This window comes from Amphiprion ocellaris, chromosome 7, assembly GCF_022539595.1.
Source record: "Amphiprion ocellaris isolate individual 3 ecotype Okinawa chromosome 7, ASM2253959v1, whole genome shotgun sequence".
Classification (NCBI taxonomy): Eukaryota; Metazoa; Chordata; class Actinopteri; family Pomacentridae; genus Amphiprion; species Amphiprion ocellaris.
Window position 1 is genome coordinate 12,640,561 of NC_072772.1, and position 22,161 is coordinate 12,662,721.

A 22,161-nucleotide genomic window follows, 5' to 3' on the forward strand; every position below is an offset into this window, starting at 1 on the left:
CAGCATCAACAACATCACAGACAACTCCAAATCTAACAAAGGTCAGCTCTCTTTATCTGTTCCCTTTCCCTGTTTGCATGCATGTGTGTGTGAGAGAGACAGAAAGCAAGAGAGGGGAAAGAACGAGAGAGGAATGGAGTGCACAGATCTCAGAGTTGCTTAAACTCAGTCTAGTGGTTCGATATCCATCAGATTTATGTCTCTGTTATTTTCCTCTCCTAAACAGTAAGTGATAAACTCAGTGAAGGACACAATAACAAAGATCTACCTTTTCACCTCTCTCTCCTTGCCTATCTCTTGGTCTCTCTGTCTTTCTCTCCCTGTCCCTGTGCTATCAATCAGTCTTGTGGTGATTGCTGTTGGATTACAGGGCTTTTGCTGTCTGCTCCTAGCGATTAACATCAGGACAAATAAAATACCCTTATATCCCTCCACAGTGACCGGAGTAAAGAGGAGGGCCCCATGCATCTGTGCTCATATTCTCACACTTAACAACACGCGGTGCAAAAGTGAACCTTAATCTTGAATTCAATCACAAAATTATTATCTATCGATGTCCAGTGTTCCCTTGATTTTGGGTTTGATTGTGTAATACAGGTGTGATTTTCTCCTGCAGCTACCTGTGTGTCCTTGTTTGATCGGCACATACACATGGGCTGGAGATAAAGTAATAGATGTAGGAGCTGTGAACTCCGCTAAGGGTGGTGGCACCCACGATAGATTAGGACTGTGTGTGGGGAATAATGGAAAACAGCAGAACAGAACAAAACAAGAAACATCCACAGCAACACATACCAAGAGCCTGTACACATTCACCACAGAGACAACAAACCAGTTCCAGTGTCTGGTGTTTATCTTCCCCCCACTCCTGCACACACACACAGAGAAGATGGCAGCAGTGGCAACTGGCACAGTTCCTTATTCCCTCCCTTAGAGACGTAATTTATCACCTGCAGGAGTCTCGTGTGTGCGTGTGTGTATGTGTGTGCAGTCCAACCTGATCCAGTGCCACCCTAACCTTATTAAGAAACAAACTAATGACAACAGAGAAAAAGGTTCCTCCTAAACCCCGTCGGTAAAATTGGCGCCGACGCCAACTGTCCCTCAACGTCTGTCCTTTAATGCAGCGTTTCAGACGGAACATGCTCACGTACACACTCAGAAAAACGCACACAGTCAAAGGGATCCAAGCAGACCCCTGCTGAGAATAAAACCAGTAACCGTTTGTCTTCCCGTCACCTCCCCTCCTGTCATCATCCTTTGCCTGCCGCACTGTTTTGTACCTTCAGCAAATACATTCACAGGTATGCATCTCGCAGCTACTATTCATGTATAAAAGTAACAAATTAAGTGCAGAGAAAACAAGGCCGCATACAACAAGAGGAAAATCAGAACTCAGATCAAAACAGCATTTATTCCATTTCAAAGCATTACATTTATATTTCCATCTGTTTGCACACAGCTATTTAGTCTTAAAGGGCATGTGCACCAGCCTCTTCCCCACATGGACACCATTTAAATGACATCCATTGTGTGATTTTCTGTTCTGTAGTCTATTGCAAGACTCTCATATAAGTGTGTGTCTCAGGGTAGTAAGAGAACACTCTGTTGGTCTCTCTTCGCTGCGTCCTCTTCTTCCTTTTGTTCCTCACTGACCCCACCTCTGCAAGACCAAATCCATCAATGAAAGGCAGAAAGTCATACATAGACAACACTCAAATGTCACACTATGATTTAAGAACAGATGTGTTTAGCCTTTCAAAAATGTTGTGATTAAACACCCACGCAAAGGTGACAGAATTACTTGCACTAACAGGTCCTGCACAGTTTTTTATTTAGACATTAAAGAGAAGCCTCTCCTACTTAGCATTCGGCTATGACAAGGCCAAATTAACTTGAGTCACAAAGACAGCAGGCGTATCAATGCCATCCACATCGCCCACCTGCTCTGACACTAGTATCACAGGCTTTGCTCTATTTGTGTCAGCCCTGTCAGCAGGTTGGTGGCCTTTTATTATAAATTATAAACCCTTTTCTTTGTACATTGTTTTATGTCATCAAGCATTTACTTTTTTCCCCACAGATATTTGATGAATGACTCACAGATTCAATTCATAACAGAAGGTTAGATGTTCAAATAAGTTTGAAAATCTTGCTTTAATAAAAGTTTTTTAAAGTCATTACTTTTCCGTGGACAAGGTTCACAGCTGACCCGTATCTTTTGAAGTGTGTTTCACTTGGCAAAAACAAAATAAGTAACCATTCACACTCACTGTTTGTATCATAACCTACAACTATTGAAAATACGATTCATCCATAATTTGTGTGTGCTGACACATCCCCATTAAGACACAAACTGTGCAGCAGGTTTTATCGTGACACCACTAACAAAAACACAGTCATTTTACAAGAATTCACTCAAAGCAGTCAATGAAAAGCAGTTACAGAGCATGCTTTTCAGATATATGTATATTGTTTTTAAATCCAATGTATGTCCATTTTCCTGACATTGATGTGATACTATTCTTCAGCACACTTACTGGAGTTTAGCACACAGATAGCTAATAGATTAAGACAACACTAAAGCACATACAGTCAACTTGAAGAGCTGCTTCAGAACAAAGACAAATGACAAATATTTGCATATGGGGCAAGATCATAGTAGACATGCACAACAAGGTGCTGCATAGATACTGGAAGTAACAATCTGTGTCGCAGCATTCACATGTTTGTTGGCCGGGTGTCCCTTCCAGTGTACATATCCTATTACTGGAATATTGACTAAAGCAAATATAAAACCATCAGTCACTAAATTAAAACCACTGACAAGTAAAGTGAATAGCATTGATCAGTACAATGCAATGTTCTGCTGGGAAAGCTTAGGCCCTGGCATTCATGTGACATGTACTAGCCACCTAAACGTTGCTCTAGAACAAGCTCACCCAGCATGACAATGGCACTCCCTAACTATGCTGGGTTACACCAGCAGGACAGTGCGCCCAAGCACACCCCAAAATTTGCTCAGGACTGGCTTGAGGAACACAGCAAGGAGTCCAAAGTATTGACCTGGCCTCTTCAGATGCCAAATTTTCAGAAGCTCCAGTATACAGAGGATCAGCTGCCAATGTTCCAGTGTTAGACACCATAGGACAACTTCAGAGGACCTGTGTCCATAGAGCAGTTAGTTAGAACTGTTTTGGCTACATGGGGGTGGCCCACACAAAATTAAGCAGGTGGTTTCCATGTTGAGGCTGATCTGTGTATATAATATAGGTTTCAAACAAGAATAAACTGAAAATGCTGAAAAAAGCTGAACACCGGTCACATATATCTGCGTTGCAATGCACCTGCAGCCACCGCTCAATACTGTCTAAAAGACAAATGTTAAACAGTGAACTTAAATAAACAGAGCTGTTTCTGAGAACCAAATAGTGATTTTTTTTTTTAGACACACGTTCTAAACTAAATGCATCCCAAAACCTGTTTGGGAATATTGTGTGGACAGAATATTGTCACGATGATCAAAAAAGCGGATATTAGGGGGAAAACTGACAGTAATCGCAAAGGTGAGGGTGGAACCATTTGCCTGCATAGGAACAAAAGATGACACCTGTACAGCTAAGCCAACGTAGTCAGATTAAGTGCATTGGTGTTTGTGTGAGTGTGCGTGTGTGTGTGCATGTTTTAAGGATGTAAGGAGCTGTTTTGGGAGCTCTCTCTGTAGTATGTGTTAATCCGTTTATTACACGTCTCAATGTGATATTCACAGTGCTCTGCTCAGCACAAGGCCTCTAGCGCAGATTATGCCCGCTACACGCACATACACAAAACATCAACAATGCACAGACACACACACCCACACACTTAGTTTCTAATGTACAAAAAAAAAAAAAAAACATTGACACACTCCCCCTCTCTTCTCACGCACAAACGCACATTAAGCAGCACATTAAGGCCTGATACCCAACATGCTGTCAAAGCTAAAGTCGTTCTGCTGGCTAACGATCCATTACACACTCTACATATCCAACAGAGAGACAGATTGACAGAGCACAAAAAAAGAGGGATTAACCCCCATCGTGACCACTGGAATGGTATGGGAGTGGTGGGGAAGTGTAGGGGTGAAATAGCAATGGATTACATGGCGATCATGGTGAAAAGACAGATACACAGAGTATGAAAACAGGAAGTCAAGGCTTCACGCTCAGATTCTCACAAGGGAGAAAGGCATATTTGCCTTTTCAGGATATCAAACTGTAATGGAAATTATAAACAGCTACCCAAGCTGTAGTTCCACGTTTTAGAGAAGATGCAAATTTCCGAAATGGGCAGAATTCAATATACCATATATAATATATTACCAGGTCTACTAATAAATACATAGACAATTGTGTTTACCTTATAGGATCAAGTAATGTGCATCGTTATACTTTGGCAACCACAGTTATTATGTGGAAGTGTCTTGAGTCATTGGTTGCATGTTACCCACCGTTTGAAACCCAGATTTCCATGCTGATCTTGACTTTCAGTGTTTCTCATGCTAATTACCAGAGCCTGAGTGTCTGTTTCTGAGGGAAACATGAAAGAAGGTTAATGTTATGGCATTTTTTAATACCACTGTCACTGTTGTAACTCATAATTCATCAAACATAACTACTACTGGCATGCAAACACTCGTGTTGTTATTATTAAATACAAATAATGTATGTGGCATATGTGCATGTCCATACCCTTGGCGATGAGTCTTAATTCCTGTGCCAGATGGTGGACTGTGTGTTCAGTCGTGTCCGTGTCCAAGTCAGGGTCTTCACAGCCTCTCTGGTCCACACCACAAATCTCCATGATCTCTCGGGCTGCTCGCGACAACGGACGAAAGGCTGATCCAAATTCTGAGTGCAGTGTGCGATGAAACAGGCAGGCATAGAGAGCATGAGAGGGGGAATGAGAGAGGCAGGTGCAGAGAGAGGACTTGGGGTTTTGTCCTTGGAGATTCAGAAAGGCTCAAACTTGCTAGACAGGTTATACACACTGAATAAAAACAAAAGGGCAATATGTAAAGATATGGGTTGAGAAACTTATCAGTGCACATAAGGAGGGATGGATGTAATGATGGACATAGTCAGAGATGGCATAGACAGTAACTGTATCTGGCACCTGCTGTAACAGTATGAAAACAGTAACAGATGGTGTAAGTGCAAGAAAGAGGTAAGAGGAGATGTAGAAGAAGAAAGGAGAAAGTGAGAAGAAGACGGTATACTGGTCAAAAAGATCACAACAGTCAGTGGAATGAGAGGTGTCTCATCCCACTCCACTGCGAGCCACATCAAATTGAATCAGATTGAACATCCATCCCCACCTGCTCACTGTAAATTACATCGAGGCCCCCACTGAGAAGCTATGACGCAGTGGGTGTGTGTGTGTGTGTGTGTGTGTGTGTGTGTGTGTGTGTGTGTGTGTGTGTGTGTGTGTGTGTGTGTGTGTGTGTGTGTGTGTGTGTGTGTGACTGCAGCACACTGATTCCTCGTGCTGCGTGCTGTCTAACCAGTTTCAACTCCAGTGTTAAGTCTTTCAGTCTTTCAATCTTCCATTGTCTCCTCACCTCTCCCTCCCTCCTCCCACTCTCGGTGCCTGGCACTGTCTTTCAACTGGCACAGAACCTCCACTTAGAGCTTCACAGCCACCTGCACTGTCAAACTAAGCAGCATGGGAGGACTGATGCATGCAGTGCAGTGCTGCTGACACATGTCAACGTTCACACACACCTACTTCTCAGCTCAATTTGCTAATTTTCAAAGCAGATGGGACATATATCTAGATTCCTGTTACTGATTATGGTTTGTGCCAGATTTAAAATGTATTAGGTGTAAAACAAGAGGGAGATTAAAATCTCATCTCCTCCCTTAACAATAGGAAGGTCAGATCTCAATCTTTCTTGTTTTGCATAGACTGCATGTTTGACATATTTATCGCTTCAAGTCATATTAAGATGCAGTCAGTATCATATGTATCTGTTTGATGGAACAAATTCTAATTTCAGGTGTAATTCTAGAATATGCAACACACTATAATGAAGGATGATCAACCAAACGCTGTGAACTTTTAAAAGAGTTCTCCACTTCCGAAAATACGCTCAGGAGCACAAAGCTATTTCAAGACATTCATTAATGGCACAAGGGAGCCAAAGCACAGATGTTTTGGCAAGAAGCCTTCTTCAGTGTGCTGTCAGAAAGCACATTGGAGCGACACGCTGACAAGACAGCACAATGAAGCACTCTGAGTGAGGCAACTTGCCGAAACGTCTGTGCTTAGGTTTCCCTTGTGTAAGTAAAAATACTGCAAACATGTGGAGCACTCATGTGCCATTTTGATGCTATAATTAAATATGTTGAAAAGCGTTTGAGCTCTTGAGTGGTTTTACAAGTGTAGACCTCCTTTAAAAGTATTTAAGTTAAGTTTGAGCACTCAGCTTGGCTAGACCTTAAGTTGAGTGTGGACAATGTGGGCCTCAAAAAAACGAATAGAAAGAATACCATGGCAGGGAAAAAGTTTGAGCATGTGACAATAAAGAAGGGACAAGATTCACAAACAAGGCTTAAAACAGCAGTGCTAAACAGTTTGATAGCATAAAAAGGAGAATGTGAAGGTATGAAATGGACGTATTTAAATGCAGCTGTTTATAGTGAATCAAGTGAAGAGGCAAAGAGGAAAACAATTCCTAACAATTGATTTGCATCACAGGGTATTGGATATATCACGGCACAAAACAGATTATTGTCTTGTCTCTCAGGTGTCAGTTTGTTTGTGTGAGTTCTAGCATAAAGAGAGTAGTGCAGTGCCTGCAGAGACGTATTCCTGGACCGGCTCCCAATCCTGGGTGTGTATGTGAACAGTAAGTGTGCATATGATGAGCTTTCCAGTTTGTGTGTGAGAATGATACTGTGTAATCTCTTTAAGAAACCAGCATGCTCACTGCCAAGAAAGTCTGGTTATATGTGGAAATCAGGTGTGACAATTGTGGATGAAATGGAGATTTGTGTGTATGGGAGTAAATAAGAAACACACAGAGCTCGGTGTTCATACAAGACACACAGCACACATGCGCTTACCAGATGCTCCTAGTCCATTTGCTGATGTTTCTCCTCGCCTGGTTGAGTGAATTTGAATTTTAATTGGTGGTGTGGGGTTGTCCTGCATCACTCTGAAGCCCAGGTGTTCCTCAGTGTGGATTCTGAGTCTGCTGCTTGACCTGTAACTGTCTGACCATAAAAAAGTCAAAGAAAAAAGTAAAAGAAGGGCCATATTAAATCTGAATTGGAAAAAAAAATCACCAAACCAACCATATATAAATACCAAGAAACAAATACTGTAAACGTTGGCATGCTGTTCTTTGCAGAATGCTGTATACATCCACTAACTTCTCAAAGTTGTGCATCTTTTTGTCCTATTTTAAAAGCATTCCATTTTTCTATTCACTCCCACATTCTTTTACTGCCCCTTACATGCTTTAAAGCAATTGGACTATCTGGCTACAAGATAAATGGAATGCAAACACACAGCTCATGCACTTTCACGCTGCTATCAGTTGGATGTATAGCTAGCAATTGGAAATTGCAATGCATTTGCTTTGCTATCTAACTCCAACAGCTTGTGATTTTTGTATGGCTCCAACACATGAAATGACATTTTGGCCATGACTGCATATGAATGCGACACAGAATATAAAGTTACTGGATGAAATATGGGAGAGTTGGATAAAATGAACCTGTGGGGTCATTTGAGTCACCCATTGTTTCTAGAAAACCATGTAAAAGATTGGTCATGTGACAAAATATTTTTGTATCCATTATACTCTCCCAGTGAAGAGAAGAAGCATGGAGTAACAGGGAAGCACATTTTAGTTAACAAAACAGTTTTTTGTTGTTCAAAGTATATTTTTCATGTTTATGATTTTATGAGTGTTTTGTCTGAACAATTATTTAGACATCTGAAACTATTTCACACATGTTAGTGCATTAGTAAGCTACAATGTGAGGATAAACTGTTTGCATGAAGTTAGCTCTAAACTGCCTGGATGATGCACTTTTGTCAAAATGGTGGCAGTGGGGTTAGTTGAACCAGAAGGCCGGGGTAAAGTTGAGCCACTCCCATCCCATCGATGATTATAGGTAAATAATGACATTACTGTAAATCTATAGCTATATGTTGAATAATAGCCCACTTTTGCAAAAATGACAGTAAAATTTGTTCATTTTGAACATGATTTTGTTCCAAAATTTGTCATCTGTCACTCTTATTGAAGGAAATTGGCCTTTAAAGTTGTACATTTTGTCTTTAAATACAACTTTAAAGAGGTCTTTTGGTACTGAATTTGTCTTGCTATGATACATATATGCATTATATGAGGTGTAAAATTTTCAGTTTTACTTTGAAAATTTACCCCGACATGTTTTTTTCAAAGGTTCGATTTACCCCTTGCTGAGGGCAAGCTGAGACAAGAAAACACTTTTTTTTCATATTTTATTTTAGATCCATACCAATTATGGTATGTCCAACATCCTGAAGTATATGTGCATGTTTTATTTGTAGACATTGCTGTCATGCCTCCACTTGCAGTGGACATCTCAAGTAACAACTGGCTCGTCTTACTCCAATAAGATGAGCCAGTTAATTATTCACATTTTTAATCACTCATAAAGTAATAAGTTTTGCTTACAAATGATTGAAATAAATAAATATTCTATATTTAAACAAAGTAATTCATAGAAAATAAAAGCTATTCACGGCCCATCTGAAAATGCAAAACAAAGCTTATGCATTCTCACTCTGATTCAATAAATACAAGCAGAGCCCTCCAGTCATCTCTACAGGCTTTAACATTCAGTCATGCTGACAGTGCAGAGACAAACTACTGACTACAACCAGAAGTCACAAAGGTCAAAATAAACCATGGCTGTGAAGAGGTTCCCAATTTACACGTAATCTATTAGCCTGTTAATGTTAATAATTATATAAATGGATTCAAGTGAATTTCGTAATTACATTTGATGCAGTAATCTATTTTCCCATTGGGCAGCAGCAGTACTAAACCAATATTGCTTAACAAGCCTGTCCAGCCAGTCCTGACAGCTGCAATGCAATTACAACCATATTCTTTTTTCTCTTTAATGGTCAGCCAATTCATTAAAACTATTGACTGGAGGGAGAATCTACTAACTAGTCTAAATCAGCTGAAAATATAAAGAGGAAAGGGGAGGGAAGTCAACTTGCCAGCTTATAAACTGTAAAGAAAACAGAAAACTGTGAAACTCTTTTGAAAAATACACTCAAAGATGCCTCTAGAATTCTGCAAGACTGCTGGTGTAGTCTGTTTTTTATCTTGCCTTTTTGCTTTCAGAGTAGATGCCCATTTACATGTCTTTCTGCCTTTTTCTTCATCAATTCATCAGTACTCTGGCACATCTTACTGCTCCTGTCTACTTGTATCTCTTCTTTTGCTTTTACTCCATGTAAGTGTGACTGAGGTCATTGCCCTGCCTATCTGTCTGTCTCTCTTTCTTTTTTGTTGGACTGGACGCACGTGCAACAGAAACCGCACACTAACGACCTCATTTCCTGACTGATGAGGTGACAAGGAGTAAAGAGGGGTGAAAAGGTAGAGCAGGAGACATATAAAACCTGTTGGATCTCAGCCCTGCCAGGAAAAAAAGAGAAAATAGAGGAGACAGATGGAGGGATGGAGGGACATAAATGAGTGTAAAGTGTTGTCAAGGTGATATTCCTCCTCTCTGACCTTTCTCTCTCATTAACTTTGGAGCTTTAACGATGGTGGCAGAGACAGTGCGGGATTTGACGAGTGGCTGGCTGCATGGAGCGAGGAGGGTAGCGGTGCCCTTGTGGAAGTCTCTCACTGTCAACCTCATTCATTTAATGCATGCTTGACAATGAAACAGCAAAAAGCTGAGCTTTAACACTTAATGAAGGAAAAGGTTGATGGGATCATTTTGGGCTGAGGCAATTTATTTAACCAAACAAAGTATGAATTAAAAATCCTTGCTAAATCAAAACAGTAAGAGCTGTTTGATTTGCATGTAATTCAACAGCCTCAAACAAGAGTACAAGTTGTACTCTTGTTTCAGTATAATTTATTCAACCATGTGCTTAGATAAATTATAGCATCTGACCGAATCAAATATTATTACTTTAACTCTCGTGCAATTTAGAGGTGCAGGCTAGACTTTTACCAGCCTTGTTGGACAGTATGAGCTGCTCACAGACAAGTCCAGTTTGCAAATTATTTGTGTTAAAAAAATTGGATGCCCAGTCTGTGGTCACAAATAGAAAATTTATCATATACCTTGGGAGTACTGCTGGATATGTTTAAAACCATCCTGTTACAAAGCTGTAGTTGAAGGTGAAATGAAAGACAACAGGGAAATATATATATATATATATATATATATATATATATATATATATATATATATATATATATATATATATATATATATATATATATATATATAAAACAGCAATGACTCATGAGACAATAGGATTTTAGAGGGCTTTTAGGAACAATATGACATTACACTGAGAACATACAGTAAGTCTTATGAGGATCTTTTCAAATCTAAACTCAAAAGACACTTTGTGTGCCATATGAAGGACACAGACATTATTATCTACACTTTTCAGTTGAGAAAGAAACAAGATGGAAGGGCTGTGTTGTCTGTGAGTAATATTTGTGATGAAATGTGGACATTCACAGTTTTTGCTGTGGGTGGGTGTGGGTCTGTGTAGGTCTCTGAGTGCCTGTGTCTAAGAAAGTTGAGGAACTAGATATAAGTAAAAAGAAAAACACAGGCTTGAAAGCATTCGCAGTAAAACACACCCACACACACATACACACAAAATAAAAATGGTATTTCAGGAAAGCTCCCTTCAGACCCACCAGCAGTAAATTATCAGTGTTGTCCCCCATCTCTGTTTTTTCACCAAGCAGCCAGGACTCCTTTGGGTTTCAAACTCATTTTCATGTCTCTTGTAAGCTCTACATTTTTACATATTTGCTCTAAATCCTATTATGAGGCCTTTGTGATATGAACAACGCTTGCAAATTGGAAAGTATCTCCAGGCAAGAGCTGGACACAGAGGTAATCTTCGCAATCTAACCTGTTGAAGCACAGAAACAGCAATGACACTTTCTGATGATAGGAAAACATGATCCAGACAGAAGAAGCTCTCACAGAAACTGAAGCAGAAAAGTTCAAGCACACATCTATCACACATTGAAAAACTTTCCCTCTTTAACCTACCTTTTGGGTCTAAATCATGTAGTGAAGACTGGCATGTGTGAATTGGGTCACAGTTTGCATCTTCTGGTGTGTCGGAGTGACCAGTGTGCATGTCCAAACCTTGGGGCCAAAACCAGTCTAGATCACACAACTGCTGTGATCGAAACCCAGCACTCTGGTTGTGGATCACCTAAGGGGATATAGAGACAGATGGAGGGACGCAGGAGAAGGAGAGATGGAAGAAGGAAAGGGTATAAGCAGTAGAAAGAGGAATGAAAATTTTAAGACAGAGGGAAAACAGACCATGTTAGGATGTCACAGAGGGGTGAAACACAAAGGAAGATGGGAAGGAAGGAAAAATGCAAAGGAAGTAAAATTAATAACATACAATTGGAAAAAGAAATAAATAGATTGGTCTCAAAGCTTAATTGAATTTCAGTATGAACACAATCACTTCAAAGGACAAACTGAAATTCAATATCAATACAACATTTAAGTCAGGTAAAAGTGTTAAGTTTGTATTTTTCTATTTTGAATGTGCAAATGCACATTAATAAGCCTGTGTATTTTACAGGAGATCATTCCCCTCTCTCCCTGTTTCCTTTGTTTCCACTTGATGAATTGATTTTTAATTAACCCCTCGAGCTGGTAAGAGCATCTCACAATGGTGTGGTGGGTTAGCCGTTCTTTCCGCGCAAGTGTCCTCCTGCGAGACATGGGTAAAGCGAGGAAGCTGTGTTTAGTTAAGATTAGATCTGAGGCATTAGCATGCTAGCCTTACAAGACACTGCAGATGGGCTGGGAGAATATAGAAAGAAAGGCATGTGGGAATAGTGCTGCTTAGAGCAAGGAAGGAGTAAGGATGGAGAATGACAAGAGGAAGACAGGGTGAGAGAAAGAAGAGAGGCATAACAATGAAACAGCAAGAGACCGAACATAATGATACTGTGCAGCAGGAAAAAATTCCGATCTCACCGTGTAGACCGATATCACCTCATAACAAGAAGGATAGAGTAGTTCATGAGTTGCCTGAACTGTAAGGTAAAAGGTAAAACAGAAAGGAGGACGGGCTAAGCAAAGGGGGAGAGTAAAAATATGGATCTCAGAAAAGAGAGGAAGAAAAAGAAAATAGAAAAGAAGAAGACAAGGGAAAGAACAAAAATACACAGAGGACAAGAGAGCAGCAGAGATCAGGTCCAGAGAGAGAGAGGGCTGGAAAAAATACTATCTAATCATTTTAGGAGCAGTTTGATTCAGGTCCAGAGGCCACAGATAACCACCATCTTTACAATCATGAACCTCATTTTGTTCCAGCTTTTTAATAAAGCACTAGCCACCCCCTAATTTTTTCATCCCTCTGTCACAGTATAAAGGATTCATACCATTAAATGGCTGATAAGTCATTTGGGACCATTCAAGCAGTGCCTTTTTAATCCACTCTGTTTCTCTTTTCTTCCCTCAATGGTTTGCACCTTTAACACCACAGCTTTAGATATCTCTCAGCTATAGATGAATAATGTAAAGTAATTAGTATGATACAAATGTTATCTAATAGATCAGGTCAGCTACAATAAGAAACTCTAACTGTATGTCGCTGAAGTCTTCTCAGTCTATGCAGTGATTATGTCCACTGTAATGAACTTCTAAAACTTGCCGATTTATTCCTTTTATTACCGAGCCTTGAGATATTTCTAAGACAAACTTCACTTTATGGGCATATAACTAGAACAACGTATTTGTAAATCATTTCATTCATTTCTTGGCAGTCAAATTTTTCTCACCAAAGTAATAACAATATTATACTGTACAACTTTGATGAAACAGCCCTGTCTCCTAAAATTACATTTCTATACAACTCAACCGCATTCTTTGTAATTTATCTCAAGCACATTTCTAGTCATCATGTCTTAGCCGTGTATTTTTGTACTTTACTGCTGTCCCTTTTCAGCTAAGCAATTATACAGTATATTAGATAGGGCAGGACTTGGTAACTGAGAAAAAAGTGGAGAAGCTTCAGACATGTTGTCAAAGGATCTTATTTTAACCGAAAGCATGTTTATCCTTAACCATGTGAGCTAGTGAAGACAAAACTTAGATGAAATGGTCACGCATGGAATGTACATCCCAGTCTCCTGGGTTAAAGTCCTGTTGCAAACGTGTCTTCCCATCCTCTTCTAACCTATACTGTGTGTCTCTTTCAAACTGAAAGCATCTCCTGCTACAACAATACCATTATGGAGAAAATCTGTTTCTTTCACAACATAAATGAGAACACAGCTTAACTGTACAGAGATGTAATTTTTGAGTGACAGGGTTGTGTTAAAAGAAGGAGCTTATATAACGCATCCCTTGTGTTGTGTTAGTAATCTACATGTCTGTGTCAAAAACAAGGGCTAAGCTGACTTCAATAGTGTAGCAGAAAATGTCTTATTAAAATGTTAGTGTGGTGTTACTGAACACTCTGCCACACAGGAACAGTGGTTGCAAATACACTAAATTATGGATAAAAATTAGCAGGTTCGTGTTAGTTACTGTGGTTGAAAGGGGAATCTATTTTGTATTGATGCCTGACTGTGAGTTTGGCAACAGTTTGAAAAAACTTACTTTACAGTACAGAATTGTGAGTTCATAATATTTACTATATCTATTTACTAAGAGGAGATTGTGCTTCCCAGAGCTATTACAGCTCTCCAGCCCAATATTCCCCCTTTCGTGAACCAAAAGCACTTGGGAATGTGGAAATGTGTTACCAAGGATGGTTCTGACAGCTGTTCGGACTCATCAGTCCATGAATCTTTTTCTCTTTCTGCCTCTACAGGAACAAAGGAATCTTGTAGATGAGATATGGCAGGATTCTCTTGCTCTTCCATGGATCTCTCCCTCCTTAAACGTCCTTGCATCTGTGCTTCCTTGTCTGACAGGTCTTCTCCTCGTGAAGCCAGACCCAGGCTATCGCTGGACATTTCATCTTCACTGTCTTCATGAAGAATACAGAGAAACACATTAAAAGAATGAAAGGCTGGGTTCAAGTAATGGTTCAAGGTGAACAAAGATTGCTTTTGCAAATACTGGACTTCAATCTAAAATAATGCTATTCTTGTTACTCAAAAAAGTCATTTGTTGCCTTTTACTTTTTACCTTTTTTGGAAAATGATGTATTCAGTTTCTTATTTACTCTCCGTAGAAAGTGAGTCATTACAGGACTCATTAAATTATGTTTGCATTACACCACATCACCTGAGATGCATTGCCACATAACTGTCAGGTAATAATATAATAGAAAATCTTACATATGCTCATTTATGAGCACAAATCCCATTCTAATGAGTAGGGCCTGACTGATCTATCTGCCGGCCGATTAAATCGGTCCATTATAGTCCTTTTTGGCCTGACTTTTGCCGATTAACCACAGATATATTCTTAATTTCTCATAAAACAGTAAATGCTGTTAAGTGTCGGAGTCGCGCAGAATGTCTGTGCACCATTTGGCCAATACGTTGAGCTCTGACTCCATTCAATCCTTGGTCCTCACCACTGTATTCTCAGTAAGTTACAGCCAGGCAACATTACAGGAGTGGGCTGAGTCGACAGGTAAGTTAAAAACGACATTGTGAAATTAACAATGACTCAACATGTCTCCCATTTCAGTTTAACTCTCTTTGCCATGTGTTGTGACGAGTGATGTATGCTTCGTTGTGTCGGTCATGCTTTTCATTTCCATTGCGTTGCTAAAGTTGTGCTAACCTAGCTTAAGTTACTCCCTGTCTGTTTATGTTAGCAATAACATCGCTGTAGTTATGCCAACCTAGCAGAGCATTAGCTAACAGCTTCAAAGCCAGTAAGTAACTGCAAAAAAAACGTAAGTGTAGAAAATATTTGAGAGTACAGAACTAACGTTCATCACTCCGTCAGCATCTCCGTGTTGAGGAGCGATGTGAATACAGAGGGGAGGGGGTTTATTCAGTGCAGGCCTGAAAAGTTAAAATGATTAACATTCCTGTCTTAATAGGCTGATTAATCGGTTATCGGTATTATTTTCTGTCAAATATCGGTATCAGCCTCAAAAATTCCATATCGATCGGGCCCTACTAATAAGGAGTACATACAAATGAACTTCCATTTTGCTCTTTAAAGGAGAACTACCACCAAGCAAACACCAAGGTTGAAAATCAGTCCAAAGAGCACATTACAGAAAAATGTCTTGGTGAGAGCAAGGCTAATTGCATGAACAAGACAATCAAGGTGGCGCTGGCAGTAGGCTATGCTGCCTCAAAACAAAAGTAGTAAATGTAAATGATTAGTAATTGTAATGCGACAACTGCCTTCAGGAATAGTAAAGCATTAGAGAAAAATGTAATGTGATGAAAGTCATCTGTTCCTTTCAGATGCGTTACCCTCAACACCGGGTTCAATCAGTGTTGGTCTTTCAAGGTGAATAGTGAAAACAGACAGACTGTCCTTGTTTATCGTGCTTTGAACCACTGAAGCACTCTTTTCATCTCCAGCATCCAAGGAAAAATGTAACATGTGATTCACAGTGTCCTTGACACTGCGAGGCTCTAATAAGCTGATAAAGCAGGCATTTCATGTCACACTGGTCAAAGAGCTGTAGGATGTGGTGGAAGTGAAGGATGCAAAGGATGAAGAAAAGCACAGAGATGATGAATGAATAGGGGAAGAGAGGCAGAGGTGTGAAGTCAAGAAGCGGAACTGAGATAAAGTAAAAGCAAGATTAGAAAAAGTTGTGAAAGAATGGGCCTTTTAAAACTGTCACGACACTTGACAAGAAACAAGGTTCTATTTAAAGCCCAATATTAATTCTTAAACAAGTGTAAAATATTTCCCAGGGAGAAAATATAATTAGCAAATCCCAACCTATACACACACACATTATTTCTCTTCTCTTGGACACAGTTGGCAAAATAAAGGCTCATGTGCATTCACAATATTCTTATGTGAATATTTGGGTACAGGGGCAAGAACAAGTGAGGTAATTGGTCCTAAAATGTGATCTGGTGTCACATTCAGAAACGCTTATCATTTAAGTGCGCATTGAATAATCTAAACTGCAATAAATACATAAATAAGGTGATTTCATGGTCATCAGATTATCGTGAAAAATTGATGTCACATGTAGAATTATCACATCAAAGTATAATGAATAGTTTTATCAACTGGAAAATAATATCCCATGATGGTGCTTGATGACAGACACAATACACTTAACAAGTCAATATTTTATCTATCTGTCTAATTTAATCAAATTTGTTGCTCATTCCACATTAATGGAATTTGTTCTACACAGTCAGTGACATACACCAGTCATTTGTCAACCAACCACTGTGGATATGTGCTTTAGTTAATTTAGTAAACAAGATGTCATCCATAGCTACAAGGTCAACTCCATGCCTCCTCTTAGCTTAGCCGATTTTCTTTGCTAAAAAAATTGTTCCCAGAGGTGTTGTGAATAGGTCTTAAGAGGAACATCTTTGGAACCTATGGTGTCAGTATGACTCCAAAGGGTAATATTAGACTTGACAAACAGAAAGTGCTAATAACAACTCATACCCATTTAACAGCCACCAGTTGTCGTGGAAAAAACATACGCACCCATGGATTTAATGACTACATTGTAATACATTGACATCATTTGAATGATGTACACAATATGAACAACAATAAAATCATTTATGTGTTATTATTTGAAATATTATTTGTTCATAATTGTAGCTTTCATAAATGTCTGACCCATTTTTCAGACAATTATATATATATGAATACAAACAATACCAGTAACAGTGTGCATGCATGTGTGCACACACCAGCATGTGAGTAAGACAAGTGTATTTTCATCAGTACAAAACGTTTGTGTGTGTGTTGGTGTGGTCTATACTAAGAAAATTCAGGGCCATTCTTTAAAGTGTAATTACCTTCCTGTCTGTTGTAGTTTTATGTCAGGTATTTACTTAAAACCAGAGCTTAATCGATATTAATAAAATGAAAGGGAACACTTTTTATGGCTGGATCTAAATTGGCTCTGACAGCCCAGAGGAATAAAAGGAAGCCATTACTGCTGAGATCCACAAACAGTTTATTCATATAAACTGCCTGACCACTGAGAATTGTGTTCAAACTGTGGCATGACAAAGTGTTCTTTTAGGAATCACTTTACTGCACAGGTTTGTGCTTCCCCATCCATAAACATGAATATGTTTCTTTCTCTCCATCTTATTTTTGTAACCCAAATCTCAGTCCTCAGAAATTATTGCATTGCCCCTGGAAAATCTCAGCAAATAGTATTGTCTTTAAATTCAAAACACATCAAATCAATTTATGAGAAATAGAATGTATAATGGAAATGTCCTATACATACAAATTGCTGCAGTGCAGTGGAAAGTAATGCTGTTCAGGTAGATGGGCATGTAAAGTATATTGTGTATTTGCCTTTGCCTTCAACTAGACTTTTACCGGCAAGATTTAGCTAATTACTAACAGATTTATCTAACTCTACAATCATTACTGGCTTCAAATGGTTTCTAACCCTTATTAACCTGGCTGTTTGGAAACTAATTGTTATGCATTCTCCTTTCACATTCCTTCTCCACCTTGCTAGTGGGTGAAATGATATCAGAAGCATACTTTGACAATTTCAAGATCTATGCCAATGAGAGCAGAGGTGGAAATGTTATTTCCAAATCACACAATCAAACTGATAATTGTATGAGGTGTAAATTGGCACTTCTTTTTTGAATAATAATGACGAGGAACAAACTGAATCTCTCCTCTCATCTGTCTGTGGTACTATTTATGGAAATAGCAAAGAGATTTGTTGTATATTCTTGGTGACAGGGAGTAGGCGTGGCACCTGATGTTCTAGTTGAAGTAGTTGCTCCCAAGCAAATACTGTACACGGATTTTTAGTTAAAGTCCAACCCACACCACCATCACCAAGTAGTTATGCATGATACAGTTCATAAACTCAAGTGAGGAATAAAGCCACAATTACTAGAACATAAACAAAAACTGATACAAGACAAATTCAACTTGGGAGAAACCTGAAGACTAGCAGGGACCTATAAGGACTAGATTAAACATAGACAAGGATTGTTTTTACTTACTTTATATACAGATTTGGTGTTTGCGTGCGTGCGTGCGTGCGTGCGTGCGTGCGTGCGTGCGTGCGTGCGTGCGTGCGTGCGTGCGTGCGTGCGTGCGTGCGTGCGGTGCGTGTGTGCGTGCGTACGTGCGTGCATGCATATCTGTGTGTGTGTGTGCGCGTGTGTGTGTGTACAGTTAGGAAGGAGCAATCAATAGTCATGTGGGATGATGCCTTTGCAAACATTTTCTAAGAAATTTTGTCGACATATATAAAAGTTTACCATCAGTCCACTCATAGTCAAAGCAGTAATCAGTAGCAAGCATTTCATTATCATAACAAGGACACACAGCTGTGTGTTTATTTTTACTCCGCCAAGGAACGCGGTGGAGTTATGTGAGGATCGGCGTACGTTTGTCTGTCTGTTTATCTGTGCGCAACGTTACTTAAAAACGGATTTGGATGAAATTCTCAGGGAAGTTTCAGAAATGACACAAGGACCATCTGATTAGATTTTGGCAGTGATGGGGTTTATAGTCTGGATCCACGGATTTGTTAAAGATTTCTGTGTCATTGCGAGATAGCGGCACAGCGTCACTAACTATGACAACAAGTGAACGCTACATCAGCTGCCTGCTGACGATCACATGATTGCAGTCCTACTACAAATCCACCACTGCAGACTTATCGGGACTTATTCGTCGGAAATATTACAACAATTGAGCAGACTTGGCGGAGTACTGCACTCTCTGAGTGCTTCTCTTCTTGGTTACTGTATTTGTTTTCTATCAGCTATTCTATCTCTGGTCCCTTTACCCTAAATCTAACCGGTCGAGGCAGATGGCCATCCTCCCCAAACCTGGTTCTAAGCTATGTTGTGAATTCACACTATGTAAATAAAGCTGGATTGAGTAAATGGAATTGAACTGAAATGAACTGAATTAAATTGAATTGAATTGAATTGAATTGATGCTCCTGTCTCCATCTCAACACCATCCGTGCACATACACAAACATACGTGGTTATTACAATTCACTTACCTATTAATAGCTCCTCTTCCTCCTCCATTTTCACAGCTGCATTTAAGAACTGAGATGATGGAGTACAATGTCTATCCCGATGTGATAAAGTTGATTTGTGGTCACCAGATATTGGGGTAGGGGACACAAAAGCTACAGTGTCATCACATGATGGAGTTGATCTGTTTGTAGAATCAGCAGGGGGTCCATTAAGTAAAGATAAACTTGATAGGGTTTTTACAGGTCCCTCATATGGTGCAAGGGTTATTTGCGAAAGACTTGGTTCTAGGGATTTTGGTGATGGGTGTGGACTGGCAGACACAGGTGACAGAGGCAGCTGGAGTTGATTATCTAATAGAACAGACTCTTGGTCACATGAGAAATGTTGAGATTGCTGTCGGGGCAACAGATTGCTTCTCGGTGATTCACAAAGCTTTGGAGATGAGATTGGTTCTGCGAATAACTGGGAAGATTGGGATTGTTCTGCCAAGAGAGATGAGTCTGAGTCTTCTTGTAATGGAGCTGAATGGTAAACTTTGGGCAATAAAGTTGGATCAGTAGAGTTTGATGGCGAGACTGTGAAAGTAGACCTAAGGGGAAAAAATATGGATGGAGAAAGGGAGAGATCCTCCTCTGGTGAACTGTTACTAACCAAAGCGAAAACATCAGCTGAAAATAAGGGGATTTGGGACTGGGAATGTGGTAATGAGGACAAACGTTGTGGCGATCCACACTTAGGATTTGATTTATGAATAGTGGGAGACAAAATGGACCTTGGTGACTTTGAGGTTGGTGTCTTTGGCGCCTTTGAAGTTCTTGAAGTCTCAGCAGTGGGGCAAGCTGATGGCTTACTTTTTGAGGGCAATGCTGTGCAAAATATACAAGGAAACAAATATAGTGAAAAGTAAAGAAAGCATTTTAAAGTAAATTAAGTATTTGCTGACATGTTGCATAAGCAAAAAAGTTTGAGTTTTTCCATACAGGATTATTAGAACCCTGTTGATTACGCCGTAATTTTTACAGCTTACTAATTTACCACTAGCATGATTATTCAATTAGTGTCTGCAATACACGTATACATTGCACCAATGTTTCCAAGAGTTCACCTCATAAAACAGTGTAGCTCACAATAAAGCAAACAAAAAATATAGCTCTGAATGTTATGTTGATTTTGGAGACCCCTTTCAGGCATCTACTTTTATAATCTTTGAAACATGCTCCAGTTGTCATTTTGAGTTTTGCTAAACCTGCAATGTCACACCACAGTCAGTCAGTCTACTTAACAAACACAGCACTGTCAGCTATACTTCCTCACGAGCCATTGCAGAGTGACGGCAGATGTGCCATGTCACAAAAAGGCACATGAATTTAAAAAAGACTACTCAGACTGCACACTGGCACAAATACTGCATAGTGTTAATTTCAGGGTATGTTTGTCTTTATGCACATGCTAAAAACAGTTTTATGTTTAAATAGTCCACCAGACCACTGCAAAACTGGGTTGTAATCCAATATTGCTGTCTGTATAGAAATCTTTACAGCAAATCTATCAATCTCTGCCAAATACATACATCTTACATTTACCTGTGCGCTCTGCTTGTGAAGTCTGAGGCTTGAATGAATGCAGCTTTTGAGTTGATTTGGGTTGTGCTTTAGACTGTCTGGATGGTTGTGTTGGACCAGGAGAAGAGTGACTCATTCTGGAGGACCCACTATTGTTGAGGGCTGTTTGGGGATCCAATGTTCTTCCTTTCCTAAAAATCTGTTGAACTGAGGGGATCCTGTGTGAAAAATAGAGCTATATTAATGCAGACCATTTAACAGAGAGTGAGTCAATGTCCACCTGTTATTGGCTAAACATAACTTTCCTGGCACTTGACACTGTTATAATTAAAGGTCTTTAAAACTTTGTGAAAGATTTAACTACTTTTACTTTAATAATAGGATTCATTATTAAATACCGTCTGAATTTTAAGTAATGTTGAGTGGTTTCTCCTTAACCCCTGACACCAGTTTCTGCAACATTACGTTCTCTCAAGATGTACAAAGCAATGAGGTGAAAGGATATGACAATAATTAGCTTCTTCTTTGTCTCAAAGGAACACAACTTAACTCTATAATGGGGAGACCTGCTGTTCACACAATTGTTTACCCGTTGCTTAGTAATGTTCCCAAACTACCATTCTACTCCAAAAATGAGTCATCAACTAAACTTTAACCCGACTGTAAATTAGTGGATTTTATGATTTTAACTCCAAATTTCCCTCAGAGTACATTTCTACAGTGAAATGATTGTGTTGATCTTGATCATAAAATATTCTCTATCAATACTAAGCATTAATATCACTTGTTGAAATGTGAAAATTCAGAGAGGTATTTTTTTTTATTTCTCTGTAGCAAACATCAATATATACTATATAGTAACGACATGCCATTGCATCACATGCACAAGCACTGAAGAGCCTTTTCAGATAATCCCAATATTCTTTAGGTATTGAAGAAGCAGGCCTTGAACTCACACCTACTTTCAGAGGCACTGATTATTGCTGTGGTATATTCCCTTGACAACTTACTCAAAAACTGATGAATAAGAATGAATCAATAGTAAATGGAGATACTGTCAATCTTGTTTAGAAAACCAACAGTTTTCTGTAGAATTGTCCAGTCTGTCAGCCTTGTTCTGCCTACTGTATGCAAGACAGGTGTATTCAGCTAAACCTGTGCTTTTTATCAAGTAGAAAAATATGAACGCGGT

General features: G+C 39.3%; 1 protein-coding gene across 1 annotated transcript in view; it reads right to left on the bottom strand.

The window, feature by feature from the left end:
- Nucleotides 1-1,395: 1,395 nt before the first annotated feature.
- Nucleotides 1,396-22,161, bottom strand: part of zbbx (zinc finger, B-box domain containing) — a 62,348-nt gene continuing 41,582 nt past the window's right edge. The window contains exons 14-21 of the mRNA XM_023297499.3: nt 20,991-21,187; nt 19,428-20,273; nt 14,042-14,268; nt 11,313-11,481; nt 7,107-7,256; nt 4,731-4,889; nt 4,490-4,568; nt 1,396-1,663 (exon numbers count right to left, since the gene is read on the bottom strand). Of these exons, the coding sequence (XP_023153267.2) occupies nt 1,585-1,663; nt 4,490-4,568; nt 4,731-4,889; nt 7,107-7,256; nt 11,313-11,481; nt 14,042-14,268; nt 19,428-20,273; nt 20,991-21,187 (1,906 nt within the window). The 3' untranslated portion in view covers nt 1,396-1,584. The remainder of the gene's footprint in view (nt 1,664-4,489; nt 4,569-4,730; nt 4,890-7,106; nt 7,257-11,312; nt 11,482-14,041; nt 14,269-19,427; nt 20,274-20,990; nt 21,188-22,161) is intronic.